The sequence below is a fragment of the Colletotrichum jinshuiense genome, chromosome 2 (genome assembly GCF_051148585.1).
Source record: "Colletotrichum jinshuiense chromosome 2, complete sequence".
Lineage (NCBI taxonomy): Eukaryota > Fungi > Ascomycota > Sordariomycetes > Glomerellales > Glomerellaceae > Colletotrichum > Colletotrichum jinshuiense.
Window position 1 is genome coordinate 4,714,223 of NC_139309.1, and position 23,845 is coordinate 4,738,067.

At 50.7% G+C, this 23,845-nt stretch overlaps 6 protein-coding genes across 6 annotated transcripts; 1 reads left to right on the plus strand and 5 right to left on the minus strand.

Annotated features, from left to right (window-relative positions):
• Window positions 1–200: 200 nt before the first annotated feature.
• Window positions 201–3,860, plus strand: EsH8_II_001233 (uncharacterized protein; the record flags this gene model as incomplete). Its single annotated transcript, XM_083264531.1, has 3 exons — window positions 201–1,290; window positions 1,337–1,481; window positions 1,532–3,860. The coding sequence occupies 3 exons, from the start codon at window positions 201–203 to the stop codon at window positions 3,858–3,860; spliced, it is 3,564 nt and encodes a 1,187-aa protein (XP_083121853.1).
• Window positions 3,861–5,874: 2,014 nt separating this feature from the next.
• EsH8_II_001234 (uncharacterized protein) lies at window positions 5,875–6,243 on the minus strand (the record flags this gene model as incomplete). The annotated part of the gene is made up of 2 exons (XM_083264532.1): window positions 5,875–6,151; window positions 6,203–6,243. 2 exons carry the CDS (start codon window positions 6,241–6,243, stop codon window positions 5,875–5,877), a joined length of 318 nt encoding a protein of 105 aa, XP_083121854.1.
• A 1,169-nt stretch (window positions 6,244–7,412) lies between these two features.
• On the minus strand, window positions 7,413–9,266 carry EsH8_II_001235 (uncharacterized protein; the record flags this gene model as incomplete). The annotated part of the gene is made up of 3 exons (XM_083264533.1): window positions 7,413–8,626; window positions 8,692–9,055; window positions 9,132–9,266. 3 exons carry the CDS (start codon window positions 9,264–9,266, stop codon window positions 7,413–7,415), a joined length of 1,713 nt encoding a protein of 570 aa, XP_083121855.1.
• A 4,742-nt stretch (window positions 9,267–14,008) lies between these two features.
• EsH8_II_001236 (uncharacterized protein) lies at window positions 14,009–16,906 on the minus strand (the record flags this gene model as incomplete). The annotated part of the gene is made up of 5 exons (XM_083264534.1): window positions 14,009–14,350; window positions 14,416–14,780; window positions 14,856–15,082; window positions 15,149–15,483; window positions 15,548–16,906. 5 exons carry the CDS (start codon window positions 16,904–16,906, stop codon window positions 14,009–14,011), a joined length of 2,628 nt encoding a protein of 875 aa, XP_083121856.1.
• Window positions 16,907–20,003: 3,097 nt separating this feature from the next.
• On the minus strand, window positions 20,004–20,498 carry EsH8_II_001237 (uncharacterized protein; the record flags this gene model as incomplete). Its single annotated transcript, XM_083264535.1, has 2 exons — window positions 20,004–20,194; window positions 20,255–20,498. The coding sequence occupies 2 exons, from the start codon at window positions 20,496–20,498 to the stop codon at window positions 20,004–20,006; spliced, it is 435 nt and encodes a 144-aa protein (XP_083121857.1).
• Window positions 20,499–22,196: 1,698 nt separating this feature from the next.
• EsH8_II_001238 (pectate lyase family protein) lies at window positions 22,197–23,278 on the minus strand (the record flags this gene model as incomplete). Its single annotated transcript, XM_083264536.1, has 2 exons — window positions 22,197–22,703; window positions 22,814–23,278. The coding sequence occupies 2 exons, from the start codon at window positions 23,276–23,278 to the stop codon at window positions 22,197–22,199; spliced, it is 972 nt and encodes a 323-aa protein (XP_083121858.1).
• Between the last annotated feature and the right edge of the window lie 567 nt (window positions 23,279–23,845).

A 23,845-nucleotide genomic window follows, 5' to 3' on the forward strand; every position in this document is an offset into this window, starting at 1 on the left:
CAGCCGCGCCAGGCTGATGGATAAGGTATCAACCCCTCACTTCCGTCAACATGGAGATGCAATCTTCCTCTTCTTTTAAGCTACTACCGTCCGAAGAAAAGCATCAAGCTACATTCCAAGATACCGTTTGACACGCCCAATAGCTTGGCAGGGTGCAACCGCATTAACCCACGAAGTCTGGTTACCCTTCGATAACTTCAATGTCCTTGTACGCTCGATTACGCCGTCGCGAAGACATCCAAATCGCCATAATTTGCGCACTGCCTCGCGAATACGATGCCATCATCCTTGCGTTCGATGAAATTTGGAACGATGATGGCGGCAAGCTTCCTCTTTTGTCAGAGTATTCTGCCCTTCACAAAACTGGTCGGATCGGGGGTCACGATGTTGTCTTGGCATTGCTGCCGAACATGGGAACAACCACTGCGGCAAGCGCAACAGCGACTCTCCGAACAATCTATACCGGCCTCCAGTTAGCTGTCTTAACTGGTATTTGCGGTGGAGTTCCTAGCCCGGGGACCGAGAAGGAGATTTTGCTTGGGGATGTGGTTATAAGCAAGAGTATCGTGCAATACGACCTGGGTCGACAACATCCTGACAAATTTAGACGGAAAGATGACACCGATAACGACCTTGGCAGACCAAACAAAAATATCCGAAGCCTCCTTGCCATGTTCGAGACGCGCTTTAACTTGCATGAATTGCAAAAGAGGACCATCGAGATTCTGGAGCAACTTCAACAGAAGGACATCAAGACAAATCATCAAGTACATTACAGTCGTCCTGTGGCTGGGGAGGACGTACTTTTCGAGCCGGACTATACTCACAGACATCGAGGTCAATCAGGCTGCAGCTGTAGTGAGAGTAGTACCTGCGATGGGGCACTCAATGCTTCTTGTGAGGAGCTCCAGTGTGACGTCAGACGACAAGTTTTCCGGAAAAGACTCCAGTCTAGCAGAAAGAGAAGACTCGGGGAGGAAGGAAACATCACAACCACCAAAGAGCTTCAAATACATATCGGGCGTGTTGGTTCGGGAAATACAGTGATGAAATCAGGTGAACACCGGGACGAAATTGCCAGCGAGAATGGACTTATAGCCTTTGAGATGGAAGGAGCCGGGGTCTGGGATGAGATTCCGTGTATTATTGTGAAGGCTGTATGTGACTACGCTGACAGCCACAAGAACAAAACATGGCAGGACTTTGCAGCTGCAACGGCAGCCTCAACAACGAAAGCGCTTCTAGAGCGCTACCCCAAAAGGGACAGACCTGTAACTACCCATACAAGTTGTAAGTATCAAGTCAGGGGACGCGTGAAGTTGCTAATTATCACCAGTTCTTGTTCCATACAACGAGAATCCAGACTTTATTGGTCGATCTGAAATTCTGGATCAGTTGAAGCAACAATTTGGCCACGACCAACAACAAACGTTAACGAAGCGGCGCTCCAGAATAGCGCTATATGGCCTAGGCGGCATCGGGTAATACAAGATACCCTACTACAGCATTTACATAATCTGACATTACATAGGAAAACGCAGATAGCGTTAGCATATGTATACTCGCTGAAAAGTGTACGTCCCGATATGTCCATCTTCTGGGTACATGCTAGCAATGCGCAACGTTTCCGCCAGGATTATGCTTCAATTGCTGAAGAATGTAATATTCACGGACGAGAGGACCCCAAAGTTGACATATTGATGCTCGTCAAAACATGGCTAGAAAGAAAGGAGCATGGCCAGTGGCTCATGGTGATTGACAACGCAGACGACACCCACATATTCTTCCAAACACAACAAGGGTGTTCTACTGATATGTCTACGGACGCGATTGAAGCATGCAAACTAGGACGCTACATCCCTCAGTGTGGTCATGGATCAGTTCTCATTACAACAAGAAACAGACAGGCAGGATCAAGGCTCGCGCCTGGAAGGCCTCTGACCAAGATTGAGAGGATGACAGAAGACGAAGCAGAACAGTTACTATGCTCAATGTTAGAGGGATCAGGCCATGTGATCACCACTGAAGAGACCTTACTCCTTTCTTCCCGCCTGGAATATCTCCCGCTAGCACTTGCACAAGCGGCGGCATTTATTTACGAAAACGAGATATCAATAGCTCACTATATTCAGTTGTTGGACGAAAGCGATTCCAGATTTGTGGATTACCTCAGTAAATCATTTGAAGCTATTGGGAGGGACTCGGATACACCACACGCCATTACAGCAACGTGGATTATATCTTTTGAACAAATCCAGCGAGACAACACTCTTGCAGGCGATATTTTATCGTTGATCAGCTTTTTCGACCGCCAGGCCATCCCAAAAGAGTTTATTTCCACCTACTACATCAAAAAGAACACGCAAGATTTAGAGATCAGTCCAGAAGCAATAGTAACAGAGGCGCTAGGAACTCTGAAGGCGTTTTGTTTCATCACAGAAGGGAAAGATCAGAGTGTGGACATACATCGTCTGGTGCAATTAGTAACTCGAAAATGGCTTCTTGGTAAGCAAAGAGTTACTGAGTTTTCACGGCAAGCTCTTCAAATCGTTTCAGATGCCTTTCCATATGGTGAACATGAAAACCAGGAGGCGTGTAGAAAGCAGCTTCCGCATGCATATGCAGTGCTTGAAGGTGCTGGTGCTGGGTTGCAGGATGAAGATATTTGGAGAGCATCTCTTCTACACTGCGTAGCAAGTTACCTTGCCTATCTAGGGCATTGGAAAGAGGCAGAAGTGAAGGTAGCCCAAGGAGTAGCCCTCGAAATAAAGGTACTAGGAAAGGAGCATCCACACACGCTTAGCAGTATAGGCAACCTGGCATCAACATATAGGAACCAGGGTCGCTGGAAGGATGCAGAGGAGCTAGATGTACAGGTGGTAGAGATAAGCAAGAAGGTGCTTGGGGAGGAGCATCCAGACACGCTTATCAGTATAGGCAACCTGGCATCAACATATTGGAACCAAGGTCGCTGGAAGGATGCAGAGGAGCTAGAGGTACAGGTGGTAGAGATAAGGAAGAAGGTGCTTGGAGAGGAGCATCCAGACACGCTTATCAGTATAGGCAACCTGGCATCAATATATAGGGACCAGGGTCGCTGGAAGGATGCAGAGGAGCTAGAGGTACAGGTGGTAGAGATAAGGAGGAAGGTGCTTGGAGAGGAGCATCCAGACACGCTTATCAGTATAGGCAACCTGGCATTAACATATTTGAACCAGGGTCGCTGGAAGGATGCAGAGGAGCTAGATGTACAGGTAGTAGAGATAAGCAAGAAGGTGCTTGGAGAGGAGCATCCAGACACGCTTAGTAGTATAGGCAACCTGGCATCAATATATAGGGACCAGGGTCGCTGGAAGGATGCAGAGGAGCTAGAGGTACAGGTGGTAGAGATAAGCAAGAAGGTGCTTGGAGAGGAGCATCCACACACGCTTATCAGTATAGGCAACCTGGCATCAACATATAGGGACCAAGGTCGCTGGAAGGATGCAGAGGAGCTAGAGGTACAGGTGGTAGAGATAAGCAAGAAGGTGCTTGGAGAGGAGCATCCACACACGCTTAGTAGTATAGGCAACCTGGCATCAACATATTGGAACCAAGGTCGCTGGAAGGATGCAGAGGAGCTAGAGGTACAGGTAGTAGAGATAAGCAAGAAGGTGCTTGGAGAGGAGCATCCAGACACGCTTATCAGTATAAGCAACCTGGCCTTCACATTGAAGAGTCAAGGCCAGAAGGAGGAGGCAATTGTGTTGATGCGTCATTGTGTGCGCCAGAGGCAACATCGGCTAGGCTTAGATCATCCAGATACCGCGTCTTCTCTCTCAGCACTTACAAAGTGGGAGGAAGAGCAGGGCGAAGATTAGAGTGTTGATGCCATCGGGCATGGTCTAGAGCGGAACATAGAAGCTTCCCAACGGAAACTACTCTACGTTTAAATTTGGTCTCTACTGTGACACTTCATTTATATTGTGAATAAGGATGTCCCAGCGGAAGCAATCCAGGGTTGAAAGTGGGTTGATTTATGTAAACTAAGTGGGCAGCGCGAAGCCAGTTTATATACCTACACCAGCTTCGCATGATGCGACCACCGACTTCGTGTGGGCCGGCCAGTCGCTCAGCCGAAGGCGGCCTGGCTGGGTAGAATAGTGAACAGCAGCCTCACGCCGCTGTGCCACAACATACTATGTAAACAAACAATCGTCCGAGATTGTGGGGCGGTTTTGATGTATGGGCCTGCATCACATTACACTTCTACATTAGTATTTTCCACACCCTACTCAAAATACATTGATGGTATCACAGGGATACCTGTACCGGACGGAGCTCCCCGTATATCAATATGGTATACTCAGAAGCTGTGAGTCAGTATATAGAAGAGAAAGTAGGAGGTTGGTAGCAGCAGCAGGTGTAGATATAGCTGTTGTCAGCCCGGAGACGTAATCACCGGGCTCCGCTGTTGCGGCCGGCTGCTGCTGACCTCCTGCCCGTATTCTGGTCACGTAATCCAACAGAGATAAACCTATCGATTAATTCTCAGTTTAACAGCCGTTTATTGAGATTACTTCTAATGCAATTCATGATCAAATTTATTAATATTAGCATAGACCATCATCCATGGAACATATGTGATATGTATTCAGAGACTGAAAAGATTATAATTTCCCAGCACAAAGAACCCGCAAGCCATTGCGGCTAAACTACACCTTTATGGGGCAGGTTACCGATAGAGATTCAAGAACCAGACATTGGAATCATCTCAAGCGATGAAGCGGACGCGTTGACTCCTATATCTCAACTCATATCGCTGCACCCCACACGGGACAATTCAGTGGCACCAATACACGAATCATTTGAGTAGAAGTTAGAAGGATTGAAAGAAATCGTTTAAAGTAAGACATACAAAGCAAAGGAACAACGCAGTCAAAGTCTCGGACCCCGTGGTCGACTTGAATGAGATGGCGATGCTTTGTTGAACAAAAAGAAGCAAAAACATATTATAGCTGTGCTTCAACCCACGTCTGTCCCTTTCGAGTATCCTGTCTAGCCCCCGGCACAAGATTGCCTTCAAAGTCAGCCTTAGTGGAGAGCCCCGAAAATACCGAAAGCGAAGACGCGCAAATTCACAGATCGACTGGATTCACATCGGCGCCGACACATCCATAGGAGACACGACTACTATCATGCCGTCTGCTTCGAAACTATAGTAGACCTCCCTTCGCATGTTACAAGTTAGTCTCGGCTGAGAAAGTGATCAAAAGCCTTTCGTACATTCTAGCGACATGGGGCTTGATGCCTAGGAAATGGTTTCGACAATAAGGAGCAATAAATCTCGGCAAGATCGCAAGGTATGTTGAGACTGACATGGAATACGACACGGTACCTGGCGAGTTCAAAGAAAATATCGCCAGCTGGCATACTCATGGAAGCAAAAGCACCCTGCAGTTGCAGCCACTTGCCTAAGCTGGACGCCCCGAAACGCCTGCGCATGTACTAGGAGACTACACCAACGAAGCAGTATGTTGTAGTTTGGTACAGGCGATGCAGCACCCTCTACGTAACTCAGTGAGGCCAATCATACATAAATAAATGTTTTGGCACACTTACCAATATCTTGCCTGGGAATGAAGCCAAGGACGACAGCCCGCAAGATACCGGGAATAGTGAGGCAGACTCAAATGTTGAGCAAACTAGTCAGCCCAAAATCCTTAAACAAAGATTGGCACAGCAAATTTCAAAGAAACCCAAACTTGATTCAAAGTGGTATCTCAATCGCTTCTAACTTCATCACAACTGACATGCTAACATCTCGCTTCCGAGTGGCTCAGTAACTAGCCCGCAGCAAAGGTCAGCGGCCCTGATCAAGTACACCTGACAAGCTCACTGCTTGGCGGCTTGGGGCGCCACGGTAGCTGTTGTAACAGGCGAAGAAACAGAGCTGGTGTTGCCAGAGATGGTATCGACGATGCAGTCGCCTGTGGCTCCCGCCTGGACCTTTTCGCATTCTTCGTTTGTGAACCGGGAGGGCACCTTGATGCACAGCTGGGTCGTCTCCGCCTCTCCGCCCTTCGAGGTACACAGACTGTCGATGCCAGCAATGTTCTGATCGCTGGCGTCTGCGCAGCGACATCTAAAGATTTCCTGAGAAAAGGCGGCGCTTCAAATAGTTAGTGGGTGCTTTCTGCCATTCAGGAGGATCATTACTTACCCGAAAAGCGCAAAGGCCGTGGTAAAAGCAGCAACCTTCATCTTGAACGACTTTAACTAGACTGAAGGGTTTAAGCGGTAAGAGTATGCGTCCCAGCAGGGTTCAGATGTTCCGAAAATTGATATGCTTGCTTGCTTGCAAAGAGGATCGGTGGTGTAAGACTGCTGTCAAATATCAACATTGATGACATCAATTGGCAGAAACCAGTCTTATTTATGCTTGCAAGACGTCTAGTACGATCTTCAATTCCATAATCCCTGGTATGTACCGCCTTGCTTTATCGAAGAGTCCATTTTTCCTCAACGTCGTAAGCGATGGGCGCAGCTGACTGCAATCAACGTCTAGGCGCGCGGTGTCACTGAGTCAGATTCTCCCAGGAAGCCCACCGACAAGCGGCGCTGCTATTTCGAAACAGGAGCCGCCCTGCTGACACGAAACTGACTTTCCAGCTTCTGGACAGTGCATGGTGCTATTTTCTGCCAGCCAAAGGCCAGAGGCTGCCGATCAAACGCAGCTCGCATGGTTGACAGCGGAGGCGGGGTGATTAATCCGAGCAAAACCGCCCAGCGCGGGACTCTTGGCAGGGCAATATTCGCTACTCCACGGCTTCCGGCAATCGTCAAGCCAGCGACTAGTTATGCTCTATTCGACCTGGGAAGTGGATACTGAGGCGATACTCCAAACTCTATACCTATACCCACAACCGGAATTAGTAGAACACTGGATTATCGCAATGTAGCCGAAACCACATAGATATTGATGGATGTTTCCCAAATTTAGAGACTGCCGTGGTTCCTCGTATTTGCCCCAGAATAGCAAAAGTTTGCCTCCGTCTCTTCAACTTTTCTGGTCCGACCTTCCAAGTTGAGTCCATTTCCTCATCATGCTTCGGTAAGCATAAGCATGTGGAACGCAAAATACCTATTGGATCTGGTATCTGGAATACATCTGCTATAGCTCCATATGTTTGATATGTTAGGTTGGCGGGGCCGGCGAACCCGAGGCTGTTCTAAGTAGATCCGGATGAAACCTCTGACGCTCTTGGCTACGGCCGAGACTCAACTGTATTTCACCCATGTTCACTTCTGTTCGGCCGAAATGATGTCAAATGTCAACCGGAACTCTGATCCAAGGTTAAGGAGCATCGGGTGGTATCATTCAAGCCACAGCAAACTACAAAAATATTTCGATCAACAGATGATTGCCAGATTCATCTGTAGAGCCCCTTCTGCCACCAAGTGCATCTCTCGGTCGCAGCATCATCGATGACTGGCACCGCTCTGTCGAGTGACATGACGGTAGAGTTATCTCCATATTTGGGCAAAAATGGCACGCCAGCACCGTTCGGGTCCCCCGTCTTCGCGAAATTCGTTAGATAAAGCTGCAGCGTGTTTGCGACAGACGAATTCAACGGAACCCCGCCAACGCTGTCCCCGTTGTTGAAAAAGGTGTAGGCAATGTCGGTTCCGTGCCAGCCCTGGGCCACATCGAACAAGTAGCTGTGTGCGTTCCCGTCCAGTGCCGTGTTTAGAAAGCGGTTGTTGCAGATGAACCAAGCATCGGCTATGGTCGCGGCGGTGCGCTCCAGCGGCGTCTCCCACGAGTAGGTGCCGTTGTAGATGGCGGGGTAGAGCTCGGTGTTCAGGTAATCGAGAACTTCATCCGAGGCGTCCGGGAGCAGTAGCTTCAGAAGAGAAGACACATACTCCTCGTCGTTGGTGATGAGGGGCGAGGCGAAGATGAAGCCCTCGTCGCTGTTGTGGCCGGTGAGCACCTCCACAGACGAGTCAAACTTTCCTTGGGAAAGAAGGGCTCCTAGGATATCGGGCACAAAGTCTCCGTCTACCACAGGTCCCCAGCCGAATGCGCCCCAGTAGGTGGCCGCCACGGTGATCTGGTTGACTTTCCACATCACGTCGAACGGCAGCTGCTTCAGTTCGTCGAGACTCGAAACATTCGAGCTGTTGAAGTAGGACGCCCACTTGAGAACCTCGTCGAAGCGTGCCTTCTTCTTGCCCGGCCCCGTCACCGGCTCGAACCCCGGTGATTGCAAGATGGCGCGCCGGAAGGGGGCGCCGCTGGTGGAGCCATAGGCGGTGAGTTGGTGCAAAACCGACCCTCCGCCGGCCGATTCCCCCAACACCGTGACGTTGCCGGGATCCCCGCCGAAGAGGTGGATGTTCGCCTGGATCCACTCGAGGGCGAATCTCTGGTCGCGCAGGCCGATGTTGGGGACGCCGCCTTGCTCCTCGTAGTCCGGCCCAGAGGCCCAGCCGAAGAGGCCGAGACGGTAGTTGACAGCGACATAGATGACACCTCCTGAACCGTCCTCCTGGGCTTTTGCAATCAACCCCGCAGGGTTCCCGGCCGAGTTTTTGTCTCCGAGCACGTATCCGCCTCCGTAAAACCATACCAACACAGGGGCTGCGAGCACCAATGTGTCAGCACACGGACTTTGCATAAAAAGGAAAGTTGAAGGTGAGACTTACCACCAGAATGTGAGCCGTTGTGTGGTTTTCGCCACAAAGGCTTAGGTACCACCACATCCAACGTCAGACAGTCCTCAGTCACGACGGGATCGGGGTCGGTTAAATATTGTTCTATCAACGAGGAATTCGAAGTTGTATCCAGTGTTTGCACTGCGGTGAAAGTCGAGTTGACGTCGTCTAGGGACAGCTGGCCGGTTTGATACGCGATTGACAGCGCATACCAAGCCGGTGCCGCCAGGGGGCAAATGCCATGCTGTCGGCCGTTGTTAACTGTGCGGTTCACGATCGTTACCGGCTCAGGGGCACCAAAGCGCGGTGCATTAGCGTAATGAATATTTGAAAAGTTGTACCATTCTCCCGATGTCTGCGGGAAATAAAGGCGTCAGTATTGGTACGGGAATTGACTATAAGGCCAAGTGGTTCTGGGAAGCGCGACTCACATCGTAACTTGCTTGATGAACAGCGTATCCAAGATCAACATTTGGTAGTTGGCTGGCGATACTGGCGGCTGCTTGAGTTGCGAAAACAAACTGTGCCAGTTTCACCAAGTTGGGATTGCCCTTGGGCAGATTCATTCCGCGTGTGGTGCTGCAGTTCCCGCAACAGACAGGCCTAATTGTATGTATATGTGTAGAGTATCATCTCGAAAGAGGAGTCTCAATCGCAGAAATGCCGGCCTTTTTGTACTACTCAACTTTCAAACATCATCTCAGTAGATCTCGATAGAAATCCCTAGAAGTCAAGCATCTCGTCCATGTCGGTCATTCTACGGTTCAGAATACCCACAAGCGGCCGCTGCCAACGCGACGGACGGGCGAACCGAAGAGGGGGCGATCATACGATTGGCTCTTGGGGCTTTTAGCGCGGATGAGCCTCTATGATTCATTTTCGATGCTCAATGACAGGCCCCGTTCTTGGCCGAACTTCGAGTCGAGACCACGCCCTTGATGCGGACCGGCAGAGGGTTTTGCAGATGGAAGACTTAAGAAGCAGTCTGTTGCATGTCCTGCCATGGGACAGACAAAGTGGCCGGCATTGGTCATTGATGCCAATCGACAGAAGTTTCCTGGGACTTTGCGACTCGGGTTGCACAGCACCATTGCTTTTTCTGCGCTCTGGATAGTTATTGGATGGGACTAGCAAGCGCACGACTGGCGGTCAGGGCAGGCCAGCATCACCATTACCGTCTTTCTCATCATCCTCGTTAGCGCTACAATATAGAGAGTGGCCTTGTAATCCCTGGAAAAAACTGTAGCGTGCTCATACTCGTTTCTACTGTTCAGATGCAAGAATCGGAAGTCCATTGCAGACAGACTTTCATTGTTTCAATTGCATGGTTTGGGTGGCATTTGGCGTTCGCTAAGCTGGACGCTATGATGGGGAGGATGCGCCTATGCACGTATTTTTAGTAGTGATTTTAGTGGGTGTATTATCAGATGCCACCCAGGCGCCTGCATCTCTCTGCCAAGCAGACTTTCCAGGGGAAATTAAACGGAGATAGCCCCGGGGATCACCCGTAGAGTGAAGACGATCTCGCCGTCTCAAAGAAGCCCGGATACAAGTCGCGAAAGTCGCAATATGAGTCCTCCACTGGATCCCTTTATGCGATTTCTCGGAGTCGAAGTCCAAAATCAAGGCAGCAGAGAGAATGCGGGCTCACGAGGAGCGCCTAATCCGGGCCCAAGGCACACGATGAAGCAGATGGCTGGAGGGAAAACCGGAATCGATGCCGTTTCCCACCAGCTGATCATCCATTCAGTGCGATTCCCGTACGAGAATCTAGCAGCTTGTGGTAAACAACCTTGAGGCTGAGCATTTGCTCGGCCATTGAAGCTGGAAGCATCACGACAAGGCCGGGCGGCACATTCGGTGGTCGTGGCGGTGTCAGCTGCTGCCAAACACTGATTCCTCCTGCTAAGGAGAGACAAACAGCCCTCGATATGGTGCCGAAGCGTGCGCCTTTCTGCCCTCTGTCTTATCCCACTAATTAGACTGCGGCCGAACCACGTCTTAAATGCCTCAAGCCTTTTCGAAATAGCAATTTCAATAGCTTGTTTGCCATTGTGCCAACCAACTCCGGACCGGGCAAGCTGTGTTTTGCCCTGTGCGCGCTGACATGCCCCCTTTCTCTTTGTTCGGCTGGGCGGCCTCTCGGACGTCACTTACACGCTCTGCCCTGGCCCAGGCGGCGAGGGAAACGCTGCGGGAATGCCAAGAGAAAATGCCTCATACGACACGAGGGGGGGACTCCAGGACGACTCTGGCACAGCTCCATGCGGCGGCGGATTGACCATTACGTTAAAATTACCTACAGCCCACTCCTTCCCCGTGGGAAGCGGGCGCGGGCGGCCCCAGACAATTTCAACACCATGCCAATCGGCTGCCAAGCTTCTGCGATGCCCGGTCATCACGGCCCTGATCTGGCAAGCCGAGAATCACAGCTCTTAATCCCTCAACCGAGACACCACATGGAAGGGCGAGCCGGTGAGGTAAAGAGCACGCTTGCAGTGTTTTTTGTCGAATACGTATCGCGAGCCACCGCCGCAGGTGGAAGTTTTCCCTCTGTTTAAATGACGGTGAAGGGCCGGGCATTTTTGGATGGGAATTTCGGACAACCCAACATGCCATCCCTCGTTCTGCGAGCCCTTTCTAAATGTTCCCCTGGTCCCCCCTTTTACCTCCCGCCATATGAGTCCAACAGGCACGCCGGATGTCGCTTCTAACAGTTCATCCGGAGGACAACCAGGTGCTGTCACGGCGGCGCTCTGTGTAGCCTTCGCCGCGCTGCTCGGCCTCATCCTGTACCTGTTTGTCTGGAAGTGGAGGAAGTCCAGAGCCGCGCAGCAGCCGACACTACTACCGACGACAACGACGGCAACGACAACAAGAGCAGCATCAAGAGCAGCATCGAGAGCAGCATCAAGAGCAGCCCAGAGCCAGGACGAACCCGGACAACAGCCCCCGCAAATACTGCGCCTTCACCATGTCCGCAAGCTGCCGATGAAGCAGCAAATGGCGAGGCTCGCCTGCAGCAAGCTCGGGACGATAACAAAAGTTGCGGAGGCAAGCACTTGCCCCGTCTGCCTGGACGACTTCGCCTCCGGCACCGTGGTGGGACAGCTGCCCTGCGGTCACGTCTTCTGTTCGGCGTGCATCGAGCCTTGGCTTTCTAAGCACTCGTTCACCTGTCCTTTATGGTATGTCTGTCCTTTGGAGTTTGCATTGCAGATCTGTGGTTGTGCGCCAGAGCTGATATTCGTCGCCTTCCGACTTTCTAGCCGGTTCAATCTTAGGCCGCACATTCGCGGACAGGCGATAGAAACGAGATCCGCATCGACTTCACAAGCCGCCCCCAGTCAAGAGTCTATTCCGGCCACGTGACGATTGGGGGAATGGTTGTGGAAAAATAACAAAAACACACGAGCCTCGAGCAATGGCGCGAGCCCCTGTCGATCTGGCGGCACGGCGTTCAAGACGCCCTGTGGCTTTCCCCGGGAATTGTATTTTTCCTTTTTGTTCCTTGATGTCATGTCCCAATGTCTTGATGCCTTCAAGGGGTAAATTAACATGTAATTTGGAAAGTCGATGCTCAGTGAGCCGATGAGCACAGCCGCACGAGTCTAAATTGGAACACGGCTCAACCAGGCTTTGCTGAAGCACATGACCTGTTTAGTTCGGAAGACTCTTGGACAGCATACGAATATGACTAAGATACCCGTATCATCTGCGCAGGCTGTGGCTTTAGAGCAGCCATTTTCTTTTGTCATCATACTCCGCCATATAAGAAGTGTCGTACACCGACACTGGCACTTGTCTTACAACCCATGTACAATTTGAAAAATACATAAATAAATATAAGAATAAAAATTCTACACGAGTATGCCCGGGCGTCTCGTCCCCTTATGGCGGCGACGTTCACGCCGATGTACTAGGTGCCTGCCAATCGCGAGCCTCGTGACAGTTTTCGACGCTTGGCGGAATAAGACGTCAGCCGGTTACACCGTACGACATGTTTCCTAAAGTAGCCAAACTGTCACACGTGCAGCTTCCGAAGCCACTGCTGACTTCTTCCATAAGGCCGGAATCTGCCATTTCGCGTCAGACGTGAGACTCTCTCCCGATGCTGTGCGACTTTACAAGATGCCTCCTTGTTAAAGCGCAACGCCTGGTGCGCGTCAGCTGCTGGACCCTGAGCCCCCCTGTGATTCATCCTTTTCGCGGACATTTTCGTGTTGATTTCACAAGCGAGATCGACCCGGCGGCGTAGCCTAAGTTCAATAGATATAAAACACAAATCTTCCCGCCTCGGGGCTGAATTACAGGGGGTGGTGTTCGCGTCTTTTTCGTGGTTCTGAGACAAGGCTTGTCTAAATAAACTGGTATCGAAACTGCTTGTTTTGCTTGCTTTCTTGCTTATTTCAAGGCCGATTTAGACTATTTTGTTACGCGCTTCCTTGGACCTCTAAACGCCAATATCTGGAGAAGGCGGAAGCATCGCAAGAGACACTCATCACAATACTCAACCTATGTAGGCCCCAAAATTCAGGATATTTCCAAGGATCTGCCTACTAAACGATAATTTCCTCGCCAAAGATACGGATCCCCGGACAAGATGACGGACACGGTACCCACGTTGTACGCCCGAGATACGATGAGCAGTGAGGCTACTCTAGTATTCACCCCCGAGACGTTTGTGCCATCTACCGAGCCGTATCGTCGCCCACAAACTGGAGCAACACGCCCAACTGTGATCAAGACAATCACTTTTCCAGGGATATTGTTGAAGCTGATGATGCTGTGGATGAACCTCATCTTGCTGCCTTTAATTGGCTGGACCGCTGCCGGGAGTACGCTCTTTTTGTTTATGCGAGCTCTGCCATTTGGTGGGCAATTTGAGGGGTTTATCCGTTTAACTTACTATGTAATAAAGACGGAGATTGGTAGTCGTGGATTATATGCTGGCTCAAACGGGTGGGAGCAACATCATTATCACCAGGCATAGCTCAAATACCGCTTGGAAACTGCGTAGACAGCATTTTATTTATAGGGAATTCAAGGACCGCCAAAGTCGTTAATTCCACAAGTATTTGTAACTCGCCTCCACAGTTCCTTCTAATTGCGAACAGATAGTACCCTGAAGAGTACGGGCATGACCCAGCAGCGTACAAACACGCAACCACATCCTCGACGCCGGGGGATGAAAGCAAACCTCGTTCCAGATCACAGTGATCGATTGAACCCCACACAATCATTCCGAAAGTTTCCAGTTTCGCGTCATTGTGCTCAACTTCCCGTTCAATAAACAATTTGTTCGCCCTTATGACTGTATTGTTGGCGCAATGGTGACGACAACCCATTTGACGGCCGACTTCTCGTCCTTCAACGGCGTCCAGTGCGTGACGAATCTCTCGTCGCCCCGAAACAGGGCGCTTCGCCGAGTCTGGAGCCGGACCTCGACGCTGATGGGCGCCCCCGCGCGAATGGCGTTGCGCACGCGGGCCTTGTAGTCGGACTGGTGGCTGACCATGTTCTGCTTCAGGAAGCGGAAGACCTCCTGCCCGGCGACTAGGCCGACGGTGTTGTTGGCGGGGTGGAGCATGTCTAAGACGCCCTCGGAGAAGAATCTGATGACGAAGGAGTCGTAGCTCACAACCATGTACTGTCGGCTGCGAGTCAGCATCCCGCTTTCACGTGTGCCCGATCCTTGCCAAGAGATTCACTCACCTTCGAGTATGCAGTGTAGAATTCCTTCATCTGCGTGTTCAAATCTCGGCCTTCTAAGCGGTTAAGAAGCTTGTTCTCCATGCCTGGATCGTCGGTAGACACGTTTACACCGCGATCGCCGACCTTGACTCCAAGCGCCTTCAAAAAGGCTTTGCGCGCAGACGGCATTGACCCTGCTCGATGCAGTGGCGGTGGCTTCGTTTCCGCCTGAGTATCATCGCTGCTCGATGTTGACAGAACCCTCAACACGTCCGTATTGCTATGGATCGTCGTAGAACAGTTAATCTGGCCGCCGATGAAGAAAGCTAGATTCCCTGATTCGTCATAGAGTGGAGCTAAAGGGTGGGTGGTGACGAGGTAAGCTTCTGCATGGATGCATCATGTACGCCGCGACGGCCACATTTGGGGGCTGTGACAGGGTTCAAGGGTTTCAATCTTACCGACGTAAAGCAAGTTCCAGAAAGGATCGCCATTCTTCTTGTAATTCAGAAGCAGCTCAACCGACTCCTTTCTGTCATCAATGGAAGATTTCAGTCGGCGGACAGGGGCTCGGTCGGTGTGCGCTCCTTGGAGGAACCTGCAGTTTCGGGGGATAATCTCGGGACGCGAGTAACCAGTGACTTTTACGAAGCCGTCTGAAGCGTACACAATCGGGTTGTCTGCGAGCCTGTTCACGGCATAATCCCGCGTTAGCCATGTAAAATACAACCTAATATGATGCAGTACGCCTTACGCAGGATTGGTTAGGCAGAAACAGTCGCCCAGTCCCTGGTAGCTATGACGGTTAGTAGCCAAGGCCCTCGTCGCGCTAAGTGCCATCTGGTAACGGACGAAGCGTGGGTAGATGTCGAGGAAGACATCCTGCTCCACGCTCTCTTGCAGATCCGTGAAGAGCGTCTCCAATGAAGGGAGGGTCTTTGTCATGGTTGACTTCATCTTAGAGTGAACCGACTTCCTCAGCTCCCCGTTGACGTTGATCTGCTTCGACGAGTTTTCAGACAGAAAGTCTTTGTGTATACTCGTCATAATGCCTGCGAGGTCGTTTAAGACGGTTTGGTACTGCTCAACCTGCACGATTCGAGATAATGAGCAACCGAGCCACAAATGTGCACCGTACTTGGGTGCCGCTTACCTTTTTGAGAAACTCGACGCTTTCGCTGCAAAAACGAGCCTCGCTAAATTTCAGGAGCTGGTGTACCGTCGTCGGGTTGTGGAGAACAACTTGGAAGATGCTGGGTCCGAAGAAATCAACAGAAGTGCGACTCGATCCGTTGGTCGTGATGCTATGCTTGGAGGTGGAATGCTTCGAGATCGACATCGAGTCATCGCTCATTGCCTTCTTGCCTGTCGTCGACGGCCGATAATCCGGCGCAAGTGTTGTCCCAACCCCATTCTTCACACTATAGTCCTGGGCCGCTTCCCCGTCCATCATTGCGTGAGGGTGGTATGTCGCCCTGCGGGAGCGTGGGTAATCTTGGCGTCTTTGGCTGATTGGCGGGGGCTCAGCATCTTGGTAGAAACTGTGATTGTCCAGAACTGGCGTCCGAAGATCTCGCTTTTGGGCAGCAAGTGACACAGCTGTGCGCGACCGCGGCGGCGGTTGCGAGGATTGCCGCGACGAGGCTCTCGAGGTGGAAGGCCGGCCGCGACTGCTTTGACGATGCACCGCTGCGGGCCGGGATGTTTCTTCTGCGGGCCGGTGAATGGCGGTGACAGGCGTCGACGTTATGCGCGGGCGCTCTTTTCGAATCTCGTTGCGGTATTCGTGGTATTCGTGATCGACTTCGTTTTTGTCGTCTTCGTCGTCATCCGAGGAGTAGATAATCCGACGAGGTCGGCCTATCGGTGGAGGCGTTGCTGAGCGAACCTCTCGTGGGGGGTTTACCCCTCTGTGAGAGTACTCTTCGTCCTCCGCAACTTGGGCCAGCAGTTTCCTGGCAGCTTCGATCTCTGCGGCACGCGGGTGGCGTTGTGGACTATTATAGTCACGTCGTTTGTCGATCTGATCAGGGTTGCCAGTGCCAGCTCGATCGGGGCGAGACGAACGGCGATTGGGCACAGCTACGGTGTCCCTGTCGGATCTAGCATATGATCGAGGGGAGAAATCATGTGGGATTCTGTCTGCCCTAGACTGAGGACGGGAATGGTGGATAGATTCGGCACCATCTCGTTCGTGGCGGAAAGGATCTTCTGTCCTCTCTAAGGCCGTATCCTTCAAGCTTTCCGGGCGATTAATGACAGCCCCTATCATAATGCTTGATGCTGAAAGAGACCGCCGTAGCAGAGGTCGGATAGGCTCCCCATCGCTATCCTCGGAATCCTGGCCAATGGCAATACGCGCCGCATCAATTGCCGAAGTATCTACTCGGGGCAGAATTCTTGAAAGAATCTCATCGTCGGCGGATTCTGTGAAAATAGCCTTTGAGGCATTGCCGTTCCCGGAACGGCCAAAGTGTGAAGCGCTGTCATCTACGTCATAGCCGGGCGCCATTGTTGAACGAGAGACCTGCAAGGGTTCAAAAAGTAAAAAGAAAACTGCTGCTGGGTTGGAGACGCCTGCTCAGTGCCCACAAAGAAGACTAAACCTTGCTGCGAATGTTTCACCTTACGGCCATATGAGTGGATGTGTTCAAGAAATAAAGAAAAGACGGCGGAAAAGAAGAGAGAGCGCGTCTGTCTGGCTCTTCTTGAAAGATCGGGGGAGCGCCCTAGCTAGTCGATATCTCCATCTGACAAGCGCGCTTGCGCGCCCTCGACTGTTGACATACTCGCGACGTTCTACACCAAGCAGGGGAATGCCCGCCACAAAGAGAGGGGTTTGACCCATCAAATCCTGTTTCCACCTTGTAGAATTGAAGGTACTGGCGATGCACTTCATTGCAACTGGTGGAAAGTGGCTGAATATGGGACAGGCAGAGGCCATCGACCCAGAACCCCTCCATAGCTTGTGCTCGGACCGCGCCTCGGTTGGTGTCCAGCCAGGTGTAGCTTGCTAAACTAGGGTGACATTTGTTTCCGGAACTTTGGATCCGTCTCTGATTTATGTTCTGACATGAGAAATCTCCTGCATGAAGAATTTCTTGCTCAACGTCGACCCCCACTCTCCGACTTCCCGTTGCGCGAATTAGCAGGTTAGTTCCCAGATTACGGAGTAGAGGCCGACCTTATTCCAAGAGGCAGCGGCTTTGTTATACCCTTACGTTGCACCCGGAGGCAGTAAGGTTCAGGGGAGATGCATGCCGGCGCACACATCCACCCGTGTTTGCCAATAAGGCTTCGAGAATCGCAAAATAACCGAGTTCTCGAACATGATGAACGGACCAAATCCTATGGTCAGATAAGAGATCGGCATTGTTGTAGACTTCATGTCATGAATTTACTTGATCTGCAATTGGTAAACGTCTGAGCAATTGCATTTGTTTACTTTCAGCGCTTCCCAAAATATGTTGCTGCGTTTGGCGGAATGGCCAGATCCAGACCGATTGGCCAAACTCGGGAATGCCCCAGAATGCATACATTTTATACATGGATCGATGCATATTTGCTCCACAAAGGAAGAGGTCTCCGACCTGTTCTCGGTTCCTCGGTTAATCGGGTGCGTTTCATTTGGCACACAATGGTTGGTATCAGTGATGCCTGGTGGCTTCATTTTTTCTTCCGCAGCGAATCGCAGTCAGAAACTCGTTGAACCTTCTTCCTTGTTGGTTAGGAGATGACTCGATGACGAGGAGTCTTGCGATGTAACCCTACACGGGAAACGGTTGACTACTGGGTACTACATGAAAACTTAATGGCGGGCCCGAGCGCTGACAACGGAAGAAAATTTCTTGCCAGCAATCTTGCTGCCACTTATCTCTCCAATTATTCCCCTGGCCCAGTGACATTTCTGTGTGTTTCCTCTCGTCCTAACCGAATGAACCGGTGGGTAAAACTCCCGTCACTCTAGATCCCCGATCTGGATTGCTATCGAAGGTTTCTTTTTTCGGTGTTTTTGGGGGGATTCAGGAACCGGATCTAGGTCCGGCTCAGAGGCTGGGGTTCGTCTCAACCTCGCAGCCTATTTAATTCAGGCACGGGAAGTGGGAAAAGTTAATCAATCGCCCGGTCGCCCGGCACTTGAATGGAAATTCTCCATATTTTTCTGGGTCTGGATCAAAACCCCCAAACATAGTAGCAGATCCCGGCACATCCACGCGCGTCGAATGCACCTTGGAACATAGATAAGCAGGTGCCCAAAGTCGATCTTGAATGTGAGATGTGACTACGAAATGCCAGCTCCGAAACTCTTGATTGAGAGAGCTTCCTCGCCAATACTTCATCCAGTCCCCCACGCGAAATACAACAGTTGGGTGCGTTGTTGAAAATTGAACCACCGAGAGCATTCAATACACCGGATCACGTGAACCAGAGAAGCCGCATTTGCGGGTCGAAATCTGTATTTTGAGTCGCCCAATACGACCACCTGCAATTCTTCAGTGCACTCACGCGTTCGTCAGATCACAACACTGCATTGGGTAGCCAACTCCACACGACTATAGTCAAGTATTGAAACAACTTGATGAATCACCACAGTGACATCCAAATGATGAGGATGACAAAGATATGCCAACCACCAATTCAATCACTTTGAAGGGCCTTGTTGGCTCGTGGTATAATTTCCTCGAGCATAGAGTTGACATAACTTGTATATGGCGCCGGCAAGGGGTTTCGAGTAGGTGCAGTAATTATTACTTTAATTGTTAGCTTGGCGATAACTATGATGCCCGTATGATGGATTACGTACTAGTGAAGCGACAAACCCATCAAAGTAGAATAATGGCTGAGCGGTCTGTCTACAATGCGTGGAGCTCTCGAGTTGATTTCTCTAGCTACTTGGGACTGTTTGCATGCTTTTCTCCAGGATCTTTTTAGCTGCCAGCCAAGTTGACGATTCAGGTTGCAGGTGAGAAACATCTAACCATCCAACGACCATATTGTCTTGGCCAGCCATTCCCGTTGCTCGATTGCAACCTACATATCAGACGAACAGGGGCTAAACTGGTAGAAACTTGTATCAAGAATCGGAATCTGTTCCGTATCTTATTTAATCAGTTTCAAGAAAACTTTTGGCGATGGTAGCCCAGTTGTGACAGCCTTGCCCACCAACTGCCAGGTTTCGAATCACGGACAAAGGTAAGATGGCCTATCCATTCAGAAGCAATGTGTCACGTAGCTGCAAAACATAGTTTTTCGAAGCTATTTGGAAGGCGTGCTAGTTATTTGTTGTCAATCACACTTCATATCTGACAACCGGAGAACTGCGATAATCGATACAGTTATTAGTAGACCACTCCGAGCATCACGTAAGTTCGCCAGTGTGCATGAAAGTATGATTGTACGAAAATAATAGAATTTATTTCTCCGCGGAAGGGACCGTAAATGCAGATTGTGCATGCAACAAGCCAATGTGTTTCGCAGAGGTACTTGCTTGTGAGGGTCCATCCACCGGGTAGCCGATCAATAGAAAACCCAAACCAAAACGCTTAATGAGGTAGATCTGACTAACGCCATTTATATGCTATGCCATGATGATTACATGATTAATTTTATTACTGGCTGCCGACGTAGGTCTCGCTGGTCGCATCACCGACGGTAACAGTGACGTTGTAGTTGGACAAGGTTGCGGACGATGAGGCGCCATACAAGCTGTACAGGCTGGCAGAGACGACGTACTTGCCTGCCTGAAGACCTGCAGGGATGGTAACCGTCTCGGTGATGTTGTCAAGAACGTTGGACTTTTCTGAAATCATGGGTTAGCACACTAAAGCTAAAGGTCTTGGGTCGGCCTGCGTAAGCTTACCAGGTCCCAGGTAAAAAGATCCCAAGACGTTTTGACCGAGGGTGCCGGGGTAGGCGGAGGCCTCGGTGGTGATGCCAAAGGCGATGGCAATGTCCTGAACGGACTGGATGTAGTTTTGCGTCTCGATGACGGCTGTGACCTCTGCGCCGGCCTTCACAGTCTCGGGGAAGGCAATGCCATAGATGCGGGCATTGGCCAGGGCGAAGAGAGAGGCGGCGGCGGCGAGGGAGGATCGGAACTGCATCTTGATTGTCGTTGAAGGTTGGGATAGGCTTGAACTTGGCTGTCGATTATTTGTTGCGGCGGTTGCAAGAGTCTTGTGCAAATTTTTGAACGAATCAAGGTGTTGGTGATTATGTATCTTGTAGATGAGAGAAGAGGATGGTGGGGGGGTTGGTCCGATGTTTAAGTAGATTCGTCTCAACATCGAATGAATATGACGATGGATGCACCCCTGTTGGCATTTCCCAAGGTTATTCTGCGCATCACACAATATCGGGGTCCACAGAGAACATCCCAGTAGGCGCAAATCATCTGGGCATGACATCGTTGGCAGCCCCATCCCTCGTGTCAGCCGAGCGCGCGGCTCCGGCTTTTGCGGGGTGGCGTTGAGGCTGATGCCGCCATTCTAGCTCGTCTCCTGGGTTCTTTGGGGAGGGAAGTTGGATATGATGTGAGCATTAGACCCGGATAGCCTACAAATCGGTATATTCTTAGAAGTTCCCGCGATTTTAGCGGAGCCGCTGGGGCCAACACCAGCGCTCGAGTCAATCGGAAAAGGGATAATCGGGAGTAACGTGCCGGGGTTTCTGGGGAATTACGGATGGCAAGCCGGGAAGGGCGGCGGCAGGGCGAAGCCACTGGGCACTAATCAAACTCTGGCCTACTTCCAAGTGCCGATCCGGCCGATCTTTATAAATAAAAACGACATTGACAAGCGCTCGTATTGTCGGCGACAAAGACCCCCAGAATGAGGGCGAATTTCGGTTTGGGGCTTTGCTTTTCTCGCATCGAAGCAAATAAACAGCTCCGGACCGGGCTGTCCTTGCGTCTATCACCGCAACGTTTCAGCGCTAGCAAGCACGCAACACGTAAGACTGACAGCTCGTGATGCTGTCGTTGTTGATGCAAGACTGGCCGGACGCTTGGAAATAGGAGATGGCGCAATGCCAGAACAGCAGGGTCAAAAAGACTGTGGAATTCTGCCATAGTACCCCTTGCTTGGGTTCGACTGCCGATGATGTACGGATACGGCGCAGTGCATGCCGCTGGATGCAGCTGATATCCTTGCAATCTTATCGTGGCAGAGCGGAGATGAGACCCTTGTCGCATACCAATATGATGTGTTTTCTGACTCACACTTTCAACAATCACATCTAGTCGCCTTGCCAGAGTGGTTAATGGGCTGGCCTGCTAGTTTGGGATCCACTCCCGGAGAGCCGATAGCCAGTGTCTTCGGACGCGCAGGTTCGAATCCTGTGGGCGACGATATCTTTTGCTTTTTGTTGTTTCTGTTTTTTGTATCTACTCAATTGAGCATGAGCACGAGTTTGTGGGCGGGGTAGCGTGTGGCTTGCCTGACTCATGCACAATGCACGCGCACCATCTCAACTGTCGGGTTCGCGGTATATGAAAGCGAGCAATGCGAAAACATCGTACTGTTTAAGTTTTTAGTTTTTTTTTAGTAGTTTTCTTTCTTTTCGCTGACGAATATTTGACATCAAAATTACTCTCTGTTTGCCTAGCTGATGGAGATGTACGAATTTCTTTCGCGTCGGGTTTATATCATTAATCCACTTAATCACGCAACATTCCCTGGTTGCTTCGTCTTGGAAAGGCTACTCCAGCGAGGAAAACACATCAAAAGCACCGCCATCTTAAGATCCACGCATAACCTCGACTTACTAATCGCTATTAAAACGGGCATCCTTGCATATATAGCTTAGATGCCGATATCAGGACGCGGCCCTACAAATGGCGGGATAGTAGTTGGCAGGTCATATGGGTCCTTCAAGGAATAAGGATAGTAATCGCTCGCGTTGAACACTGAGCTTCCGTTGACATCCAGATGCGTCTCTCCTGTGCAGTCCTTGAACTTCAGCCAATTGCTACGGATCGTGGCATTCGGGCCGGCAACGACTGGGTCGTTAACCCTTTCGAAGTAGCTCGTCTCCACCAACAGCGCGGTGTGGCCACGGGCGTAGTTGCCATACGAGGTGACATTGAGGAAGTAGTTGTTGTACATATGACACATGAGCAGGTTATCCGCGCTCGGGTTGCGTTGGTTGGTCGAGTTGAAAAAATTGTCGTTGATGGTCATCTTGGAGATGACGTTGGGCGTCCAACCAATCCCGAATGCCTTGTTGTGCGACGAGAAAAGGCAGTTAGACACGGTGACGTAGTCTGTGTCTTTGCGAAGGTCCATAAGGCCGTCGGCTATACGGGCGAACTATATCCGTCATTCCTGTTAGCGGATGATCGGCTACAAATTGGATGCTAAACCATCCACGCGCCTCAAAGGCGGACATATAAATAGAGATGAGTGGGGAAGAAACGCACCGTCATATGGTCGATCCAGATGTTAGTGCCCGTATCGACCTGGATTCCATCCCAATCCTCCGATTTGCCGTTGTAGTCTTCCGGGATGTACGTATCGCTAACTTGCAGGTTCCTGAGGATGATGTTGCTTTCGTTCTTGATGCCGAATCCGCCACCGAGGATTTTCGAGCCGGCACCAACTCCGATAATGGTCTTGTTACTCCTGATGGGGATCTCGTATCCTTTCGGATCCGAAATGAGCTCGCCCTCAACGCGAATTATCAACGGCACCGTCGCGTTTGCATACTCCACTAGTTCTGCATGCGACCGTGCCGTGACAATCTGTCCTCCCTTGCCACCGGTCGTCCCGCCATTGAGCGATGCAAATCCGTGAGCTACCTCATCACACTTGGCGCACGTATCTGTGCACCCTCCCAAGACTGGCAACAACGAGAGAAAAACTGCGAGAAAGGCTCCAAAGGTCATCGTTGCAAAGAGATATGCTAGCTTTTTGGGGGTGTTTGGTTTGCAAAAGCTGTCTTGTGATATCTCTGCTCGTCCTTATCCTAAAGAATTGGAACTTGGCTGGATGGGGCTTGCATTAACAACAGAAGCAAAATATTCATAAGAAAATGGCAATTTATAGAAATGAATTCTTTTATTCAAAAATGGAAAATAGACATCATGGCCTCACGCCGAGTTCTTTGTTCCCTCATCGGAGATTTCGCGGCTGCTCGCCAAGCCTCACCTTGATTACCCGGATCTCTTGCCGGGCAGACTGGCCAAATCCCGCCAATAATACTTGGATCGAGTTTCTTGCTGCATCCTGCATTTATCCAGAGGGAAATTCTGAAGATCTGATGCATCAAAGTCGGCGTCATTATAGCTAGAATACGAACGATGTCAACGTTTCCCCGCACTGCGCCCCGCGAAGGCCAAATGCGGGATGATATCAGGCACATCGTTCCCCGCAAACGCCCCCGTCTGAAATGACCCGAATGACCGGCACGCAGCCGATCGCAAGGTGTCAACTCTCCGCGATACGATCTTGAA